General features: G+C 33.5%; 1 protein-coding gene across 3 annotated transcripts in view; it reads left to right on the top strand.

Annotated features, from left to right (window-relative positions):
* Positions 1 to 20,444, top strand: part of CSMD3 (CUB and Sushi multiple domains 3) — a 1,308,251-nt gene that overhangs the window by 602,517 nt on the left and 685,290 nt on the right. For all 3 annotated transcript variants that reach the window (XM_030937706.1, XM_030937708.1, XM_030937707.1), the window contains one exon: positions 18,941 to 19,062. In XM_030937706.1, coding sequence (XP_030793566.1) covers positions 18,941 to 19,062 — 122 coding nt within the window. The remainder of the gene's footprint in view (positions 1 to 18,940; positions 19,063 to 20,444) is intronic.

Genomic DNA, 20,444 nt, shown 5'->3' with positions numbered 1-20,444 from the left:
TTGGCTTTTGTTGAAATTGCTTTTGGTGTTTTAGTCATGAAGTCTTTGCCCATACCTATATACTGAATAGTATTGTCTAGGTTTTCATCTAGGGTTTTTATGGTTTTAGGTCTAATGTTTAAGTCTATAACCCACCTTGCATTAATTTTTGTATGAGGTATAAGGAATGGGTCTGGTCTCTGTTTTCTGCATATGGCTAGCCAGTTTCCTCAGCACCATTTATTAAATAAGGAATCCTTTCCTTATTGCTTGTTTTTGTCAGGTTTGTCAAACTTCAGATGGTTGTAGATGTGTGGTGTTTTTTCTGAGCACTCTGTTCTGTTCCATTAGTCTATATATCTGTTTTGTACCAGTCCCATGCTGTTTTGATTACTGTCACCTTGTAGTATACTTTGAAGTCAGGTAGTGTGATGCCTCCAGCTTTGTTATTTTTGCTAAGGATTGTCTTGGCTATATGGGCTCTTTTTTGATTCCATATGAAATTTAAAGTCAGACACGATGGTTCATGCTTATAATGCCAGCACTTTGGGAGGCTAAGGCAGGTGGATCACCTGAGGTCAGGAGTTTGAAACCAACCTGACTAACATGGTGAAACCCCATTTCTACTAAAAATACAAAAAAAAAATTAGCCAGGTGGCACACACCTATAATTCCAGCTACTCAGGAGGTTGAGTCTAGAGAAATGCTTGAACCTGGGAGGCAGAGATTGCAGTGAGCCGAGATCACACCATTGCACTCCAGCTTGGGCAACAAGAGCGAAACTACATCTCAAATTAAAAAAAATAAATTTAAAGTGGTTTTTTCCTAATTCTGTGAAGAAAGTCAATGGTAACTTGATGGGGACAGCATTGAATCTATAAATTACTTTGGGCATTATGGCCATTTTCACGATATTGATTCTTCCTATCCATGAGCATGGAATGTTTTTCCATTTGTTTGTGTCCTCTCTTATTTCCTTGAGCAGTGGTTTGTAGTTCTCCTTGAAGAGGTCCTTCACATCCCTTGTAAGTTGTATCCCTGGGTATTTTATTTTCTTTGTAGCTATTGTGAATGGGAGTTCACTTATGATTTGGCTCTCTGTTTGTCTAATATTGGTATATAGGAATGCTTGTGATTTTTCCATATTGATTTTGTATCCTGAGATTTTTCTGAAGTTGCTTATCAACTTAAGGAGTTTTGGGGTTGAGGCAATGGGGTTTTCTAAATATACAATCATGTCAGCTGCAAACAGAGACAATTTGGCTTTCTCTCTTCCCATTTGAATACCCTTTATTTCTTTCTCTTGCCTGATTGCCCTGGCCAGAACTTCCAATACTATGTTGAATACGAGTAGTGAGAGAGGGCATCTTTGTCTTGTGCTGGTTTTCAAGGGGAATGCTTCCAACATACCTAGTTTATTTAGAGTTTTTAGCATGAAGGGCTGTTGAATTTATTAAAGGCCTTTTCTGCATCTATTGAGATAATCATGTGTTTTTGGTCATTAGTTCTCTTTATGTGATGGATTATGGCTATTGATTTGCATATGTTGAATGAGCCTTCCATCCCAGGGATGAAGGCAACTTGATCGTGGTGGATAAGCTTTTTGATATGCTGCTGGATTCAGTTTGCCAGTATTTTATTGAGAATTTTCACATTGATCTTCATCAGAGATATTGGCCTGAAATGTTCTTTTTTTTTTGTTGTGTCTCTGCCAGGTTTTGGTATCAGGATGATGCTGGCCTCATAAAATGAGTTAGGGAGGAATCTCTCTTTTTCTTTTGTTTGGAAGAGTTTCAGAAGGAATGGTACCAGTTCCCTTTGTACCTCTGGTAGAGTTTGACTATGAATCTGTCTGTTCCTGGTCTTTTTATGGTTGGTACCCTATTAATCACTCCCTCAATTTCAGAACTTGTTATTGGTCTATTCAGGGATTCAATTTCTTCTTAGTTTATTTTAGGAGAGTTTATGTGTCCAGGAACCCATCTGAACGTCACCAACATCAAAGACTGATGGTAGATAAATCCACAAAGATAAGGAAAAAACAGCACAAAAAGGCTGAAAATTTCAAAAACTAGAATGCCTCTTCTTTTCCAAAGGATCATAACTGTTCTCCAGCAAGGGAACAAAACTGGACAGAAAATGAGTTTGACAAATTGACAGAAATAGACTTCAGAAGGTGGGTAATAACAAACTCCTCCAAGCTAAAGGAGACTATTCTAACCCAATACAAGGAAGCTAAGAACCTTGAAAAAAGGCTAGAGGAATTGCTAACTAGAATAAGCAGTTTAGAGAAACACATAAATGACCTGATGGAGCTGAAAAACACAGCACAAGAAATTCATGACGCATACACAAGTATCAGCCAAACTGATCTATTGGAAGAAAAGATATTAGAGACTGAAGATCAACTTAATGAAATAAAGCATGAAGGCAAGATTAGAGAAAAAAGAATGAAAAGGAACAAACAAAGTCTCCAAGAAATATGGGACTATGTGAAAAGACCAAACCTACATTTGATTGGTGTACATGAAAGTGACAGGGAGAATGGAACCAAGTTGGAAAACATTCTTCAGGGTATTATCCAGGAGGACTTCCCCAACCTAGCAAGACAGGACAACATTCAAATACAGGGAAATACAAAGACTACCACAAAGATACTCCTCAAGAAGAACAATCCCAAGACACATAATCGTCAGATTCACCAAGGTTGAAATGAAGGAAAAAATGTTAAGGGTAGCCAGCGAGAAAGATTGGGTTACCCACAAAGGGAAGACCATCAGATTAACAGTGGAACTCTCTGCAGAAACCCTACAAGCCAGAAGAGAGTGGGGGCTAATATTTGACATTCTTAAAGAAAATAATTTTCAACCCAGAATTTCATATCCAGCCAAGCTAAGCTTCATAAGTGAAGGAGAAATAAAATCATTTATGACAAGCAAATTCTGAGAGATTTTGTCACCACAAGGCCTGCCTTACAAGAGCTCCTGAAGGAAGCACTAAATATGGAAAGGAAAAACCAGTACCAGCCACTGCAAAAAACATACCAAATTGTAAAAGTCCATCTACACTATGAAGAAACTGCATCAACTAATGGACAAAATAACCAGCTAGCATCATAATGACAGGATGAAATTAACGCATAACAATATTAACCTTAAATGTAAACTGGCTGAATGCCCCAATTGAAAGATACAGACTGGCAGATTGGATAAAGAGTCAAGACCCATTGGTGTGCTGTGTTCAGAAGACCCATATCACATGCAAAGATACACATAGACTCAACATAAAGGGATGGAGGAATATTTACTTAGCAAATTAAAAAAAAAAAATTCAGGGGTTGAAATCCTAGCCTCTGATAAAACAGACTTTAAACGAACAAAGATAAAAGAGACAAAGAAGGGCGTTACATAATGGTGAAGGGATCATCACAGTAGGAAGAGCTAACTATCCTAAATATACATGCACCCAATACAGGAACACTCAGATTCATAAAGCAAGTTCTTAGAGACCTACAAAAACTTAGACTCCCACACAATAATAGTGGAGACTTTAACACCCCACTGCCAATATTAGATCAACGAGACAGAAAATTAACAAGGATATTCAGGACTTGAACTCAGCTCTGGACCAAGTGAACCTAATAGATATCTACAAAATTCTCCACCCCAAATAAACAGAATATCCATTCCTCTCAACACATCACACTTATTCTAAAATTGACCACATAATTGGAAGTAAAGCACTCTTCATCAAATGTAAAAGAAGGGAAATCATAACAAACAGTCTTTCAGAACACAGTGCAATCAAATTAGAAGTCGGAATTAAGAAACTCACTCAAAACCGCATGACTATATGGAAACTGAACAACCTGCTCCTGAATGACTACTGGGTAAATAACAAAATTAAGGCAGAAATAAATAAATTATTTGAAACCAATGTACCAAAATCTCTGAAACACAATAAAACAGTGTTTAGAGGGAAATTTATAGCACTAAATGCCTACAGGAGGAAGCAGGAAAGATCTAAAATTGACACCCTAACATCACAATTAAAAGAACTAGAGAAGCAAGAGCAAACAGATTCAAACTAGCAGACAACAAGAAATACCTATGATCAGAGCAGAACTGAAGGAGATAGAGACACAAAAAACCCTTCAAAAAAATCAAATAGACACAATAAAAAATGATAAAGGAGATATCACCACTGATCCCACAGAAATACAAAGTACCATCAGAGAATACTATACAATCCTCTACGCAAATAAACTAGAAAATCTAGAAGACATGGTATATTTAATTTTATTTAATTATTGATTAAAAATTTAAAAACATTGTTGAGTATTTGATTGGTATTATACCTTAAGCTGACTTCTTGTCATTAGAAGATGCAAAATGTAGTTGCTGACATAAAGGAGCTCAGTGGGTAAACAGATAATTAAAATAGCGTATGTGTGCACTAATAGAAGTAAGGATTTGGAAGAATGAATTTTAACTAAAAGGTTAAGAACTAAAAGACAGTATTCCTGATGAAGGAAATAACATGTGAAAAGCTATGGAAGTAACTTTTGGAAGTGCATTATGAAATTACAAATTATTAACCAGGTTTCCTGCCTCTTCAGGTGTAGATCAGTTAATCTAACATCCAATTTTAAATTTTTGGAGATCTAAAATCTTCAAAATTTCGGTTAACTTCTTGTGCCTTTAGGTGGAGACTTAATGTTTAATGGTTAATTCTAGCGGCGAATTCCTGCTTTATGATTTTTTTTTCGGATTATGTCCATTCTACATAAATTCAAGTAGACATCGCTCCAATCTTCATCTAAACAAGCAAAAAAAAAAAAAAAAAAAAAAAAAAAGAAACCAGTTTTTAAATGTGCAGATCAGAACTTGCTCACTTAATTTCCTGGATAATTTGGGAAAGGATGAGGGCAGTCCACATCAAAGGTGGCAAATAACTTGAAACTGAATCTTTTGTAGAATTTGTTGTCTGAGGTTTTTGTCTGGCTTCTTCGCTATACATCATCTTCTTAGTCAGATTATCTTCTTCTTTCTGTTCTTACTTCTCATCTCTCTTCCACACTCCTTCCCTCCTGGATAACCTTGAGAACACTAGGCTTTCTACATGAATTGTGCATAATAATTTATATCATTCTATCTCACCTTCTTTTTTTTTTTTTTTTTTTTTTGAGACGGAGTCTCGCTCTCTCGCTCTGTCGCCCAGGCTGGAGTGCAGTGGCCGGATCTCAGCTCACTGCAAGCTCCGCCCCCCGGGTTTACGCCATTCTCCTGCCTCAGCCTCCTGAGTAGCTGGGACTACAGGCGCCCGCCACCTCGCCCGGCTAGTTTTTTGTATTTTTAGTAGAGACGGGGTTTCACGGTGTTAGCCAGGATGGTCTCGATCTCCTGACCTCATGATCCACCCGTCTCGGCCTCCCAAAGTGCTGGGATTACAGGCTTGAGCCACCGCCTATCTCACCTTCTAATATGTCTTATTTTCTTACTGGGAAAAATAGACTACATTGGATTTGGTTTTATTTTTATGAAAAGCATAATAAATGAGTAATTCACTTGACTTATTTTTATTGCTGACTTAGTACCATATGTCTTTTCATCCTTAATACTAATGAGATGATTCAATGAAACAAGGAGCAAAGGGAGGCAGTGCTGTAAATAAACATGACTTTCATGGCTAAGTTAAATTTTAAACAACAAAGAACTAGAAAAAAATGAATTTGCTTACCTTTTCTTCTTTGAGAAATCTGTACATTATATTTCTCATCTTTAGTAGGAATTGCATTTGCTGCATTTTAATCAGATTTATCTGATTCTGTGCAGTCTGCTTCTTGCTAATTTTAATTCTGTTCCTTTCACAGCATTTTTTCTGTTTTCCAGTTCCCTGCTTTGGGTGCATTTCATTATTAGTCTACATTTATATGCTTTCTTCTAGTGAAGACATGGATTAGACTCCCATTCTTATGCAGATGACACTCAGATGTATCTGAAGATTAGTCCTAATTGTAACTCCACTTCTGACAGTTTATTAGCTTCTCATGAAGACATAGAGACTGGGATGTTCACTTAAATGCTGTTAAACTGAATTACTTATTGATAGTTCCAGATGATGGTTTAAATAGGTTTTATCATTCACCTTCAGATATGTGTGTTTGTATATTTCATGACCAACTGTCAAGAATCTGAGAATTCTAACTGATTCAGATAACGTGTCTATTCCTGTTATCTATAGTTTAATAACAGGTATTTGATAGGTCAATAATTCAGTATCTTCCAGTGGATTATATCATACATTATATTTTTAAATTAAAGGAAAATAAGTACAAGATGAATTCTAACACATGAAAAATGTTGCACATTTATATACATTATGTAAATCTTTATTTTTGTGGTTAAATTGTTATGGAGGAAACTACAGTGTAGGATTTCATTTCACCATAACTTAGTAAATATAATTTTGGTTATAACTTTTCTTCCCATACACTATTAAGAGTCTTCCTCCCAAAAAGGAAGAGAAAGTATTTTGAACATAACCATTGCAAGTATACACCAAATATTGTGTAGAAAGACTAAAATCTTGACACTCAACACAAAACTCTGTCTCTTATTTAATGGAGTTTTATTTATTTCTGTGTGAAATAGTCTGTTATGAGGTTGTTTGCACTTTTTTTTCTTTTCAAGTTCACTTTTTCTCTACAATTCCTATGTATGTCCATTAAAACAACACCACTCTAACTTCTAGTGCTGGTCTTCTCACTTTTCCTATTTTTCCATTTCCCTTTTTTATAATATATTTCTTCCAAATTTTAACCCTTTTTTATGGCATATCTTTTATGATCTTCATTGAAAATTAAGCCTCAAATGCTTTTCACTTGTTGCATATTTTCTTTGTTCCTAGGTTACTAACTTATTAGAAGTATTTTGAAAATATTTTTTACAACTTTGGAAATACTTATTTTCTATTCACGTTAATATAGGCTTTGTATCTTCTATAATTTCTGATAAATTATTTACTATCCTGAGCCATTTCATTTTCTTAAAGTCAATATTTCATCAGCACATTGTTTTATATTCAAAGAGTATACATCTGCCAACTTGGGGATGCTTTTCCTTAGCACATCCCTAAAGCATTTCAACTCAACCATCTTTAATGGTAATAATCATATATTCATTTTAAAAGATGAGATCCTATCAAATGTTACCATGGAAATAGACACCTTTTACCTTGATTTGGTTAAAATGAATTTGTTCTTCAATTCTACATGAGCTGGAGGAGAAAAACTCCCAAATTACTGGGGAGTGGCGGGGGGAGATGTAAATAAAATATGTAAGTAACACAATTCCTTTTCTCTATCAGTTCCTAAGAATAGCCTTTTGTAATCTGTTACTTACTCCCACTGCATCTTGTAAGACCAGCCTTATCTACTAGTTTAGTATTTCTTTTTTTATATAAAATATAATCTCTCTAGGGCAAAGACCTTGATTATCTTATTGATCTTTCCGCCTCCAGTGCCCAGCATAGTGTTTCAAACAGAATATGAAATCATTTAATATTTGTGGGATTCATGATTTTTCGGAATGAAAACTGTCCAGCACTCAGTCTTCACAAATGAATTAAAAACATGTGATCTAATATTCAATGTAAAAATCACAAAGTTATTCTGAGATATGAGTGGTCATTTTGTTTGGGAATTTTTTTTTTTTTTTATTATACTTTAAGTTCTAGGGTACATGTGCATAACGTGCAGGTTTGTTACATATGTATACTTATGCCATGCTGGTGTGCTGCACCCATCAACTCGTCAGCACCCATCAATTCATCATTTATATCATGTATAACTCCCCCAATGCAATCCCTCCCCCCTACCCCCTCCCCATGATAGGCCCCAGTGTGTGATGTTCCCCTTCCCGAGTCCAAGTGATCTCATTGTTCAGTTCCCACCTATGAGTGAGAACATGCGGTGTTTGGTTTTCTGTTCTTGTGATAGTTTGCTAAGAATGATGGTTTCCAGCTGCATCCATGTCCCTACAAAGGACGCAAACTCATCCTTTTTTATGGCTGCATAGTATTCCATGGTGCATATGGGCCACATTTTCTTAATCCAGTCTGTCACAGATGGACATTTGGGTTGATTCCAAGTCTTTGCTATTGTGAATAGTGCCGCAATAAACATACGTGTGCATGTGTCTTTGTAGTAGAATAATTTATAATCCTTTGGGTATATACCCAGTAGTGGGATGGCTGGGTCATATTTTTTATCTGATTATTTCGACTTTTTAAAAATAGCCATTCTGACTGATGTGAAATGTTATCTCATTGTGGTTTTGATTTGCATTTCTCTAATGATTAGTGATGTTGATTTTTTTTTCATGTGGTTGTTGGCCTCCATGACACAAGTTTACCCATATAAATGTTTGCCACGTGTACCCTGAACCTAAAATAAAGGTTTACAAATAAATAATTGAAAAGGTAAATAATGACATGAACTCATTTTTTTATGGCTGCATAATATTCCATGGTCTATATTTGTGACATTTCCTTTATCCAGTCTATCATTGATGGGCATTTGGGTTGGTTCCAAGTCTTTGCTATTGCAAATAGTGCTGCAATAAACATATATGTGCATGTGTCTTTATAGTAGAATGATTTATAATCCTTTGGGTTCATACCCAGTAATGGGATTGCTGGGTCAAATGGTATTTAGCTGTAGATCCTTGAGGAAACACCACAATCCAAACAAAGTTTTAACTATGAGATTGTATTTGTTTTCATACCCAGAAATATATTTGATCAATAAATAATAAAAACATTAATTTTTATTTTGGGGTCATATATTCCTATGATATAACTGTGTACTCTCAGTTTTTGTCATATATGACAAAAATCTATATATGATATAGATTTTTCAGTGCTCGATGCTTATTGAAGTTTACGCAATTATAATATGTCTAATCCTCTCAATCAACCAACAGAATTTTTCTCATAAACACAGATAATGTGTTTATGTCACCAGGCTGGAATACAACATAAATTCACATTTTAAAATTTAATAGCTAAGCACACTGTCACTGCTCTGTCATTTTCCTCTTCTGGTGTTCACTCAGTCCCAGGAGCCAGATTTTCTTCCTCCATGAGAGAAAATAAAGAATTAAAATGAATCCACCAAAATCCCCACTCTCTCCTCTTGTCAATATCACAATAATAGGCTTACTTGTTTATTTTTCCTCTTGTTGCCTACGCTTTTGGTGTTGTATTCAAAAAATCATTCCCAAGATGAATGTCAAGGAGTTTTTTTCCTGTTTTTTTTTTTTTTTTTCTAGGACCTTTATGGATTCATATCCTACATTTAAGTCTTTAATCCATTTCAAGATATATTTTTTTTTGTATAAAGTATAAGACAAGGGTTCAATTTCATTATTTTGCAAGTGGATATTCAATTTTCTCAATATCAACAAGTGTCTCACTTGTTGAAGACACTATTCTTTTCCCCATTTTGTATTTTTGGTGACCTTGTCACAGATTAGTTGGCTATATATTTGTGGGTTTACTGCTGGACTTTCTATTCTGTTTCATTGATCTATCTGTCTGCTTTTATGCCAGTACCATACTGTTATGATTACTGTAACTTTGTGTATATAGTCACGTGTAACATATACAATCTTGGTCCCATAAAATTATGATGAAGCTGAAAAATTTATATCACCTAGTGACATTGTAGCCATTGTCACGTCATAATACAATGCATTACTCATGTGTTTTTGGTGATACTGGTGTAAACAAACCAACTGCTGCACCAGTCATGTGAAAGTATCACACATACAATTATATATACTACACAATATTTTATTATGATAATAAACAACTATGTTAGTAGTTTAAGTATTTACTACACCATACGTGTTGTCATCATTTTGGAGTGTACTCTTTCTGCTTTAAAAAAAAAAAGTGTACTTTTTCAGCAGTAAAAACAGCCTTAGACACTTCTTTCAGGAGGTATTCCAGGAGAAGGCATCTGTCATCATAGGAAATGACACCTCTATGTGTACTATTGCTCCTGAAAACCTGTCAGTGGGACAAGATGTGGAGGTTAAAGACAGTGCTATTGATGATCCTGTCCCTGTGTAGACCTAGGCTAATGTGTGTGTGTATGTGTCTCAGTTTTAAATAAATTATAAAGAGTAAAAAATAAAAATAAAAATAGAAAAAAGCATATAGAATAAGAAATAATGATGTATGGCTGTGCAATGTGTTTGTATTTTAAGTTAAGTGTTGTTACAAGAGTCAAAAGTTTAAAAAATTGTGGAGTTTATAAAGTAAAAAAGTTACAGTAAGCTAAGGTTAATTCACTATTTAAGTAACAATTAAAAAAAACAATTTATAGTTGTATTTATAAAGTCTGCATTAGTGTATGGTAACACCTTGGGCCTTCACATTCACTCCTCACTCTCTGACTCACCTAGAGCAACTTCCAATCCTACAAACTCTATTCATGGTAAGTGCTCCTATACAGGTGTACCATTTTTAATTTTTTTGAAAGATACTTTTACCTTTTCTTTGTTTAGATATGTTTAGATACACAAATATCTTTGTGTTCTAATTGTCTACACTGCATTGTATACAATGTATCCAGTAGAGTAACATGGTGAAAAGGTATGTAGCTTAGGAACAATAAGCTATACCATAGTGTAGTAGGCTACACAATCTAGATTTCTGTAGTAAGCACACTCTATGATGTTTAATAATGTCAAAATTGCTTGACAACACATTTCTCAGAATGTATCTCCATCATTAAGCAACGCATGAACGAAGTTTGAAATCAGGGAATGTGATGTCCCCAACTCTTCTTTCTCAAGATTGCTTTGGCTATTTGAGGGGAACAATATGCCATGATAGAAACTCAGACTATCAGCCTTGTTGCAAAGAATGGATGGTAAGAATAAAATTCAAATACTAGTGATGATGGTTGAGCAAAGAAAGATTAGAAAGGTACCTGAAACATGTGGGTAGTACTTGTCTTGGCCTACCTCTATGAAGTCAGGGATAGTTCCCTTTCCTTGCTGGGATATAGTCACACCATTTCTCTCAACATCCAAATATTATTGGCTGCTGAAAGTTGTCCATCTTTAGGTACCAACATTTATCCATTTCCAGTGATTTCATATTTTCTTCCAAGAATATTTGTTGTCTTGCCTAACAGAGACCAATGAGAAACATTTAAATATGTAAGTTCTTATTGATCCATCTCTCTTGGTCTGGGCTATCCTGACTTTCACTTCACAAGATTTGAGCTATACATACTCATTCTTTTTGTTGCATAGTTACATCTTCTTAGAATATCTAATTTTCCAAAGTACAAGCTACAGTTTCTAGAAGCAATAGAAACTATTAAGTAAAAAATAATATTGCCTATTCTATCACATCTTGTGCAGCAGAAGAATTATAGTTTATGCCATTGTCAATACCAAGTTACTTTCAAAGAATGTCAAGTTAGTCGATGATACTATGAATATTCATCCTTATGCTTGGCTAATAAACAAAGAAGTCACTGTAAAGATAGATAGAAATGGAATTACTTCTACTAGGGGCAAGACTACAATACTTACTAACTCTCAGGTGAACAACCACAAAAAGGGAAACACTGAAAATACATTTGAATTAAATTTGATTCTTCTAGTGGATTCATTATTTTTCATGACACATATGTCAGCAAACAGTTTAAATAATAATAATAACATTTCTCTGATATAGTAAAGGCCTCAATGGGCAAGGATACAACTTTCAGTCTCTATCAACTTCATTGCACCTCTTGGGAAAGCCATTCAGAACACACAGATAACTGCATGATATAATCATATGATCATATTAGGCTTATCAGACCTTAAGGGTGACACAGTACAACTATCTGAGTTTATAAGTAAAAAAAAAAAAAAAAAAAAAAAAAAGAACTGAGTTCCAGGTGGTTTGAATTTACTCAAGTGGAAACATGAAGATGCAGGGATAGTTGAAGGTTTGAAGATACAAGAACTACAAACGTCATCCTAAAGATGAAAAATGAACCACAAACTTCATACTAACAACTCCTTTAATGACATACGCTATCATACTCCTTACAACAACAACAAAATGTTCCTTACCAGAAATCTTTCAACAACCCTAACACATAGCCTTAGAATAGCAGACAGTAGGACATGCTTGTTCACACAATGTTAATTAATCCTTTGTGGATTAATTACCACATTCTACATTCACCTAAAGGTAGAAGCTTGAATTGCTACCAAAGTCCAAAGGGGAAAAAAAAATGGAAGACACAAATGATAAACAAAACCAAATCTCTGTTTTGACTCTAAGTATTCTAATCATTTGCTCACTCATTCATTCATTGAGTGTCTTCTGTATGGCAGGCACAATTTTATGTGCTGAAGATCCCATGATAAATAAAACCAAGTTCTTGCCTTCATCAATGTGATATTCTAATGAGGAAAACAGACAACAAACAATTGTGTGTGTGTGTGTGTGTGTGTGTGTGTGTTATGTAAAGGTAATACTTAAGAAACTACAGTTTAGAGATATTAATCAGAATAGTCCATGTACGGAATACCGTTTGAGTAGAAACTTATGCCAGGTGACAAAAATAGAAAGTGCTAGGGTCTTAAAGTGTAAACATTCTCATTGTGCTTAAGGAATTACAAGTAAGTGAGTGGAAAGAGCTTTACAGAATTTACAAATTCTAGGAATCTGTTGGAGCACGATTATGAAAGTCCTTCAATATTGTTTTTTAAATTATGATGGAAAAATTCAAGAAGGAAAATTCCAGGAGAGAGTAAAAACGGTACTTCAGGGCACAGTGGACCCAGAGACAACTATAGACAGACCTCAGTTGACATATTCTGTGCAAAAAGAATCCTTAACCTGTAAATCATGTCCTTACTCAACCAAAAAATAAAATGTCAGCTTGTCTTACTTGTGTAGTTGAAACATTGTATCTGGCACAAATCTAAATGCCTCAAGGTTACAGTTAAAGCTAAACATATTTCACTGTACTTAACCTTATTCCTAGGCCTTTCCAAAGCATAGTTAACTGTATGTGTTTTACCGGAGGAAAAAATAGGAATACATTGATAGACAAGCTAGAAATAAATCTTTTGACTTCTGCTTCTGTACTTCTATCGATGTTAGCAGTATTTTGCAATGTCTCTGCAGATATTGGTTCATTTTATTCCACAAACAGGACTGTAAAATGTATAAGGTAGCCATTTTTAATCTTCCTTTGTAAAAACACAGGTGGCATGTGAATAAAATAAGTAAAATATTTTATAAAATGGCAACTCTGTCTAAAGCACTAAAAGTTAAGATAATCATAAATATAGGACATGTATAAATATTAACTAACCTTTTAGTTCCTTATAAACTGCTTAAATCAGGATATTAGCATTTTTATGATAACAAGCTGTCCCATTCAGAATGTGCTCTATCTTTCAATTTCTACAAGTTTTATTTAATGCCCTTTCATTGTTTTTTTAATAGTTACCTTTATAAGACTTCTATCTTATATGTCTTTTGCTAAATATATTTTTCAAAATTATATGTGATTTCTGCTGCTTGTATAGATTGGGCCTTTCCATTTGAATTGCTAACTATTTTTGTTATAAAAGAAACCTATACAGCCAGGCTCAGTGGCTCACGTCTGTAATCCCAGCACTTTGGGAGGCAGAGGCGGGCTGATCACCTGAGGTCAGGAGTTCAAGACCAGCCTGGCCAAGATGGTGAAACCCCGTCTCTACTAAAAATACTATATATATATATACACACACATACATATACATATATATATAACCAGGCATGTTGGTGGGCACCTATAATTCCAGATACTTGGGAGGCTGAGGCAGGAGAATCGCTTGAACCTGGGAAGCGGAAGTTGCAGTGAGCCGAGTTCGTGACACTGCACTCCAGCCTGGGTAACAGAGCAAGACTCCGTCTACCAAAAAAGAAACAGAAAAGAAAAGAAAAAAGAAAGAACCTGTACATTTTATATGAATTATGTATTTTAAAGCCAACATATAGGACTCTTGAAAATAATACAGCATATTGTGGTAAATTATTACATCTCTTGAATGTAAGAAAGAAAAATTATATTACATATAAATAATGACATGTGTTTCTTATTCAAATTCTGTAACTCTTTTCAATTTTTTTTGATTTTTTTGTCTTGTCTGGAACCACTAAGAAAATATTGAATGATATCACTAGTGTGGACATTCACGTTTTGTTCTAATCTTTAATGACCAAATTTGTCATATATTATTTATAACCCAATACTTGTTTTGATTTCATACATTCATTGGTGTATTTGCAAGGTTCTTTTTCTTTTTCTACCGTTTCTATTTCTCTGAGACTGTAAGTATGGCGTTTTTATATACTAAGAAATTTCAGCTTAATTTCTCAATGTACTACTTTACTATAGTCCATTTACTCTAATCACATATATTTATTTCTTTTGTGTTATTAAAGACTCCATTGAAGTGGAAAATTTGTATCAAAATAACATATGAAATCAATATAATTTAATACAGGCACCGTTCTCCTTTACTTTGACAAATGGGCACAACTAAAGTTTGTGGAAAAATAAATATTAATGAATAATCAATATAATTATGAAACTGAATAAGAATGAGAAGATGTGTGCTATGTATGTAAAAAATGACTAAAACAATATGGTACTGGCAGAAGAATAATCATAGATCAGTAAGTCAATATGAAAAAAGGCTCAGATCCATATATGGGTTTCTTATACATTTACGTACAGTCTATATAAATATAATATAAATGGTAGTTCTAGTTCATGACGAATAATATAGAATTTACTATAAATGCTCCTTTACCTTGCCCCATAAGAAATCAATTTGCGGATGAAGTTTAATTATAATATAATAAAACTATTAAAGTATGAGAAATAAAGGTTGTATTTCAATCTTAGATTTGAAGAAAATCTTTCTTACATGAGATTCAAAATACAAGATCTAAAAGAAGACACTGACAGATTTACACATATTTTTAAGTTTGTAGAGAAAAATTAATTCAAAGCAAAATCAAAAGCAAAAATCTGTAAGAAAATATTTGTAGCACAAATAAAAGGGTTAATATTGGTAACACATATTAAGTTTCTATAAATCAGTAAGAAAAAATTGAAATGAGAGAAAGTGTACAAAGAGAAAAGTCAGAACAAAAAATAGAGACAACAATAAAGACTTCTGTTAAAGCGTACTAAAAATGTAGAGAAAGAATTGGAAATTAAAACAGTGACATTCTTGAGAATGACAAAAGCATAATGATTGATATTATTATTTTGGTGACAGCACGGGGAACTGTTCTCTTTTTAATATTATTTTTGGGAGTATGCTGAACACATTTTTGGAGAGTAATTTAGGCATATTCATCAAATTTTTAAATGCTCACATATTGTAACTAATTAATCTTCTAAGAATTAATCCTGCAATAATAACACAAGTATAAAGCACAAATACAATAGAATTGAAGAGAAAAATTACTTATTGTTGTAAGCCACTGAGATTTTGCAGTTTGGTGTTCCATAATAATAAATTTGTTTTGATTTTTTCAACTATAAAACGTAACACGTAAATGTACCAAGATCTTCATTGTATTTGTGTTGCTATGTGTGAACTGCTGCAACTCTGTTCAAATAGTAGGTCTGTTCTACATATCTTCTTATTTCCCACTGCAGGATTAAAGAAACCTCCAAATTATCTTGTGCTGTTCTCATAGTGGAAGCCTGTCAAAAATGTCCAATAGTTCTATCAGCTTCTGTTTGTACTGTTAAACCTGTGAAAGAAAAAAACCTAGAGGTACTGACCTAGAACAGTCGTCATGATATATACAAAAAATATCTTCAGACTAATATTATAGAATTAGCTATACTTGTTAAAACACACAAATACATTAAGAAAACAAGAAATGCCGCAAAACAAAAATGTCTGTAGACAGATAATTTGTTAAGTGGTTACTGTCAGGTTTGGATGGAAGCAGATAAGCAGACCAAAATATTTACAGGTGATTGTTACTTGTCATTTTATAAATGTTTTTGCTTTGTTTTTATAGAAAAATAAAATCATTTTCATAGAAGACAGTTTTTCACTCTGAAACATATTTGTAAAGATTATTCATCAGCATGAAGAGACCAGTATTTTATAGTTAATTTAAGAGCTGTGCCAAAGAACTTGAATATTTGTTTCTTTAGCAAACATACGTACATCATGAAAGCCATTGCACTAGTAGTTAACAAAGATGATAAACAAGGCCTTGACTTCAAAAGATTCTAAGTGTGTATATAGTTTAGAAAACAAAGGATGCCAGAGAATTACAAAGTAGTAAGTACCACTCAGAGAAGCAGTATATTCAATCAGAAAGTTATAGCTGCTACAAACCAATTGCGTTGTGATTGGTATAAATTTCTCATTTCTATAAAGTTCTTAGATTCTTTCAAGCTGCATTCCTTGTCAGGCCACTAGCACCTAAACACTTGTATAAATGTGCTGTTCAAATAACGTGCCCTGAACTGTACAATCCATTACAGAACCCTTAGTGGAAGAATCAAAAACCCTTCTTATGGAAAGAAGTGGCACATCACCTTGGCTTTGTTTTGTAGAATATCTGCAAGTAAATGTAAGAAGGAATAATATTCTAAACCTGGAAAACAGCATGACAAATGTAGAAAATTATAACGAGTACAGTAAATTCAAAGAAGAGCAAGATGTCTGTTCTGGCACAAGTAAAGTGTGTGACTATGTAAAATGGTGGGTAATTGTACTAGAAAATAAATTTAGGTCCTCATAGGAATAATTTTATATTCTCTATTAGGAAATTTGTACTTTATTCCTTCTGAAATAGATACCAAGTTTTCATGCAATTAGGTAATGAAATCTGTATTTTAGAAAGATAAATATAGTAGGAGTGAGCAGGATGTAACAGAGAGAGAAGCTGGAGTCTAGAAAAGGGGTTAAGTAGCTATTACCAGTACAAGAAAAATGAGGAAGAAGCGCTGGACACTGGGAAGAGAAGAGATGAAGCAAAACAGAGATGTTTCCAAGGAGGAAAACAGAATAGACCATGAGGAGTATATATTATACAAGGCAAGGAGCTGGATAGTCTATTCAAGAAATGTTTAATTGAAAGCGCTTCTTGAAAGCGCTTCCTAAAAGCATCTAATGGAATGTCCAGTGGACAGAAAACTAATCTAGAAATCAGGAGAGATGCCAAAATTGGTAATGTAGATTTGAGAGCTATCAACACAGAAATGTCCTTTCCAGTCATAGAAGTGAATTAGTTCAACTATTCAGAGAAACCATTGAACAAATAGAAAAGAGGAGATTAAATCAATTTAGAATTATGCTGCTTAAGGATCAGATGGGAAAAATAAAACCAGAACAAATAATATGGTAGAGCACAACTATTTAAAATATACATGCAAATAATCAGGAGAGCTTAATACTATGTGAGGGAAGGCAGAGAATTTCAAAGCTTATCAATACTTTGCATTACTGCTGAGATATCAAATATGTGGAAAAAATGAAGAGATACTATATTTAGTAATTATGATTTCATTGCTGGCTTTGAAAAAACAATTTAAACAATGAAATGAGAATGGGAATCAGACTGAAATATTTTGAAGACTGAAAGGGGAGAGGAAGATGGAGTAGTGAGCACAGAATATTTACAAGAAGTTAAGTAGTAAATGAGAAAAAGGACTGAATTGCAAATAATGGTAAGGGAAGAAAAATACAATTTATTATTTTTTTCTATACAAAATAATATGATTTGATTGGTTAAAATATAGAAATTATATATACACACAATATAATTAAAAGTACTGTAACTATTAAATCAACATAAGATATAACCATCAAGTTGCAGGAAAGTTGTCTGAAATAGATTTATGCTATAAAGAGAAGAAACTAATAAAGAAATCTACATGTAACATACAAGAAAGACACACTTTTAGTGATTTAAAAAACAAGACTTGAGTCAGAAGACCTGGGCCAAAATTCTGACTACTATGTACTAGAAGCATGACTTTGACCATGTCAAGCAAACTTTTAGGAGGTCCATAAACTGATTTTCAAAGTGGTGATGAAGATAACTATGCACAAATTTAAGTGCATATGAAAATATACATTTAATTGTTCATCATTTACACATGAATTAGATTATTTTTGATGGATTAGAAAATGATAATATGGGCAGGATTTGATAGAATGGGGCAAAGAAATCCAGATCAAAAGTAGTGGCATCCAGAAATTCGTGGTGGTCAAGAAGCAAGTTAAGAAACAGAAACAGTATGGTCACTAGCTCATTTATTAAGTAGAGGAAAGATGAGTTAGAAAACAGAAAATTCTACAACTTTCAACTTTTGTGGGAATTCATTAAAATTACTTAAATGTAACTTTTTTTTTTTTTAGTCTGAGTTCTTTAATTCATAGTTGTAAGTACAGAAAGAGAAGTTTTACTATTGATGGTTCTCAACTGCGCGATTGTGAGTCCTAGGGTACTTAACAAACACAAATAAAAACACTTTTTAGATTGCTTCATTAATCTAAGGCTCTGTTTCACTCTCTTTGTGTATTTTTGTTAACACAATATGGGGTAAATATGCCTTTCTCTAATTAAACACACCTATTTAAAATCAGAGAACAATTTATCATGCCTCACATTTCCATTCATAACTAGTTTTCCATTAACTTTGAAAATATTGAGCTTGTGAATCCCAGGGTATTATAAACACTATATTTTCATAAGTGACATTAGAATACCATAATGTGTATTTCAATGTTGTTATAATTGTGTCATTTTGAATTTAAAGTCTATTTGCAAGATATTTTATTGTTGTAATTTTACATGTGGCATATGTTCATCTTTTAAAATGCAATTTCTCTTTTAGTGAAAACGTGTGGCTCTAATCTTCAAGGACCAAGTGGTACCTTTACATCTCCCAACTTTCCATTCCAGTATGACAGCAACGCACAGTGTGTCTGGGTCATCACTGCAGTGAATACAAATAAGGTAAGAGAGCACCATCTGTGGTCAAAAAAAAAGTCATAATCATAAAGACAAAGGCAAAGAAATAATACGGAGCATGTAGGACAGAACATTTATAACTCAAGTAGAATTTTGGCAATTTTCCCTACTTATCCATTTATAAACCAAGTTTATATGAGAAATTTGGGGAAAAAAACAAAAAATAATACAACTCTACTCCAAGCTAATAATGTATACATGAAAATGTTAAAATTATAAAGGAATGCTTTCTGAGATACATTTTTGAAGGTTTTTAAGTGTATTCTTTTTAAAAGGAATCATGAATAGTGGCTGTTGTTGTATCTTTTCTGTTTGATACATCATTCAGGTCAATCGTGTTTTTATACATAGTTGATTTTCATTTCAATGTTTCTCTATTGCTATATATCACATAACTATCTATTTGAAATAGTTTGTTTAATGTGCTCTGCATTAATAAAGAATTTATATTATGGATATTTCAAAAAGTTGAATTGCCTTTCTATTTGATTCTAATATGAGTAACACATCTAAATATGTACGTGCCACTATACCTCAAGCAAAATTATAATACAATGAATGTAAAAGCAGCTGAAAAATTTGCTGGTTTTTCTTTCCTGCTCTTATTATCCTGCTATCCTGCTTCTGTTTGTAAGATTTGATTTTATAACAGTAGAGAGGATCTAAATAGGAAAATTCATCATTTCTCTCAGATCTTCAGATTATGTGATAGCTTCTTTGGGCTAGATTTTAAAGTTTGATGGTAGAGCTCTTGCAACTGGGCCAGATTGTGTTTCATATACTGATGTATAAGTTTCAGATAACTTTCAGTTATTTAACCTCTCTCATGTTGTTTCTTTATCTATGAAATGTGAATAATAAAGACACGTATTGTATAGTATCGTAAGAAATAAGTAAGGTAATGCAAACACAGTTGTTAGTAAAGCTAATAAGGCCTTGAAATACATGATTAATTCATTGTTATTAAAGTACATATTGCCTCGAGGGAATTTTTGTGATCACCTGTCAAGTTCTTGAAACCTAATTCTAAGATCAGCAGAGTTGGTTTAAGACTCAACACAGGGACAATTAGATTTGTTTCACAGAAGAGCCCTGATTTATAAATCAGAAGAACTAGATCAGAAACGTACTCTGCCCCAAATTATCTCTATAAACTTGAGTAAATTTCTAAATCAAATCCCTCCGTTGCGCGAAGGAAATCATGTTATCCACCCAACCTGTGTCGTCAGTTCAATTCAGTGCAACAAATATTTATTGATTTCTTTCTCTGTGCAAATTATTGGTTGTTGAGAAAAAACAAAAAAACAAAAAAAAACATGAAGTACTTGGAAAACTGACATTTGTTGAACACTTAGCAGCATGCTCTA

The sequence above is a fragment of the Rhinopithecus roxellana genome, chromosome 9 (genome assembly GCF_007565055.1).
Source record: "Rhinopithecus roxellana isolate Shanxi Qingling chromosome 9, ASM756505v1, whole genome shotgun sequence".
Taxonomy (NCBI): Eukaryota; Metazoa; Chordata; class Mammalia; order Primates; family Cercopithecidae; genus Rhinopithecus; species Rhinopithecus roxellana.
This window is presented reverse-complemented; position numbering and strand designations above follow the sequence as displayed.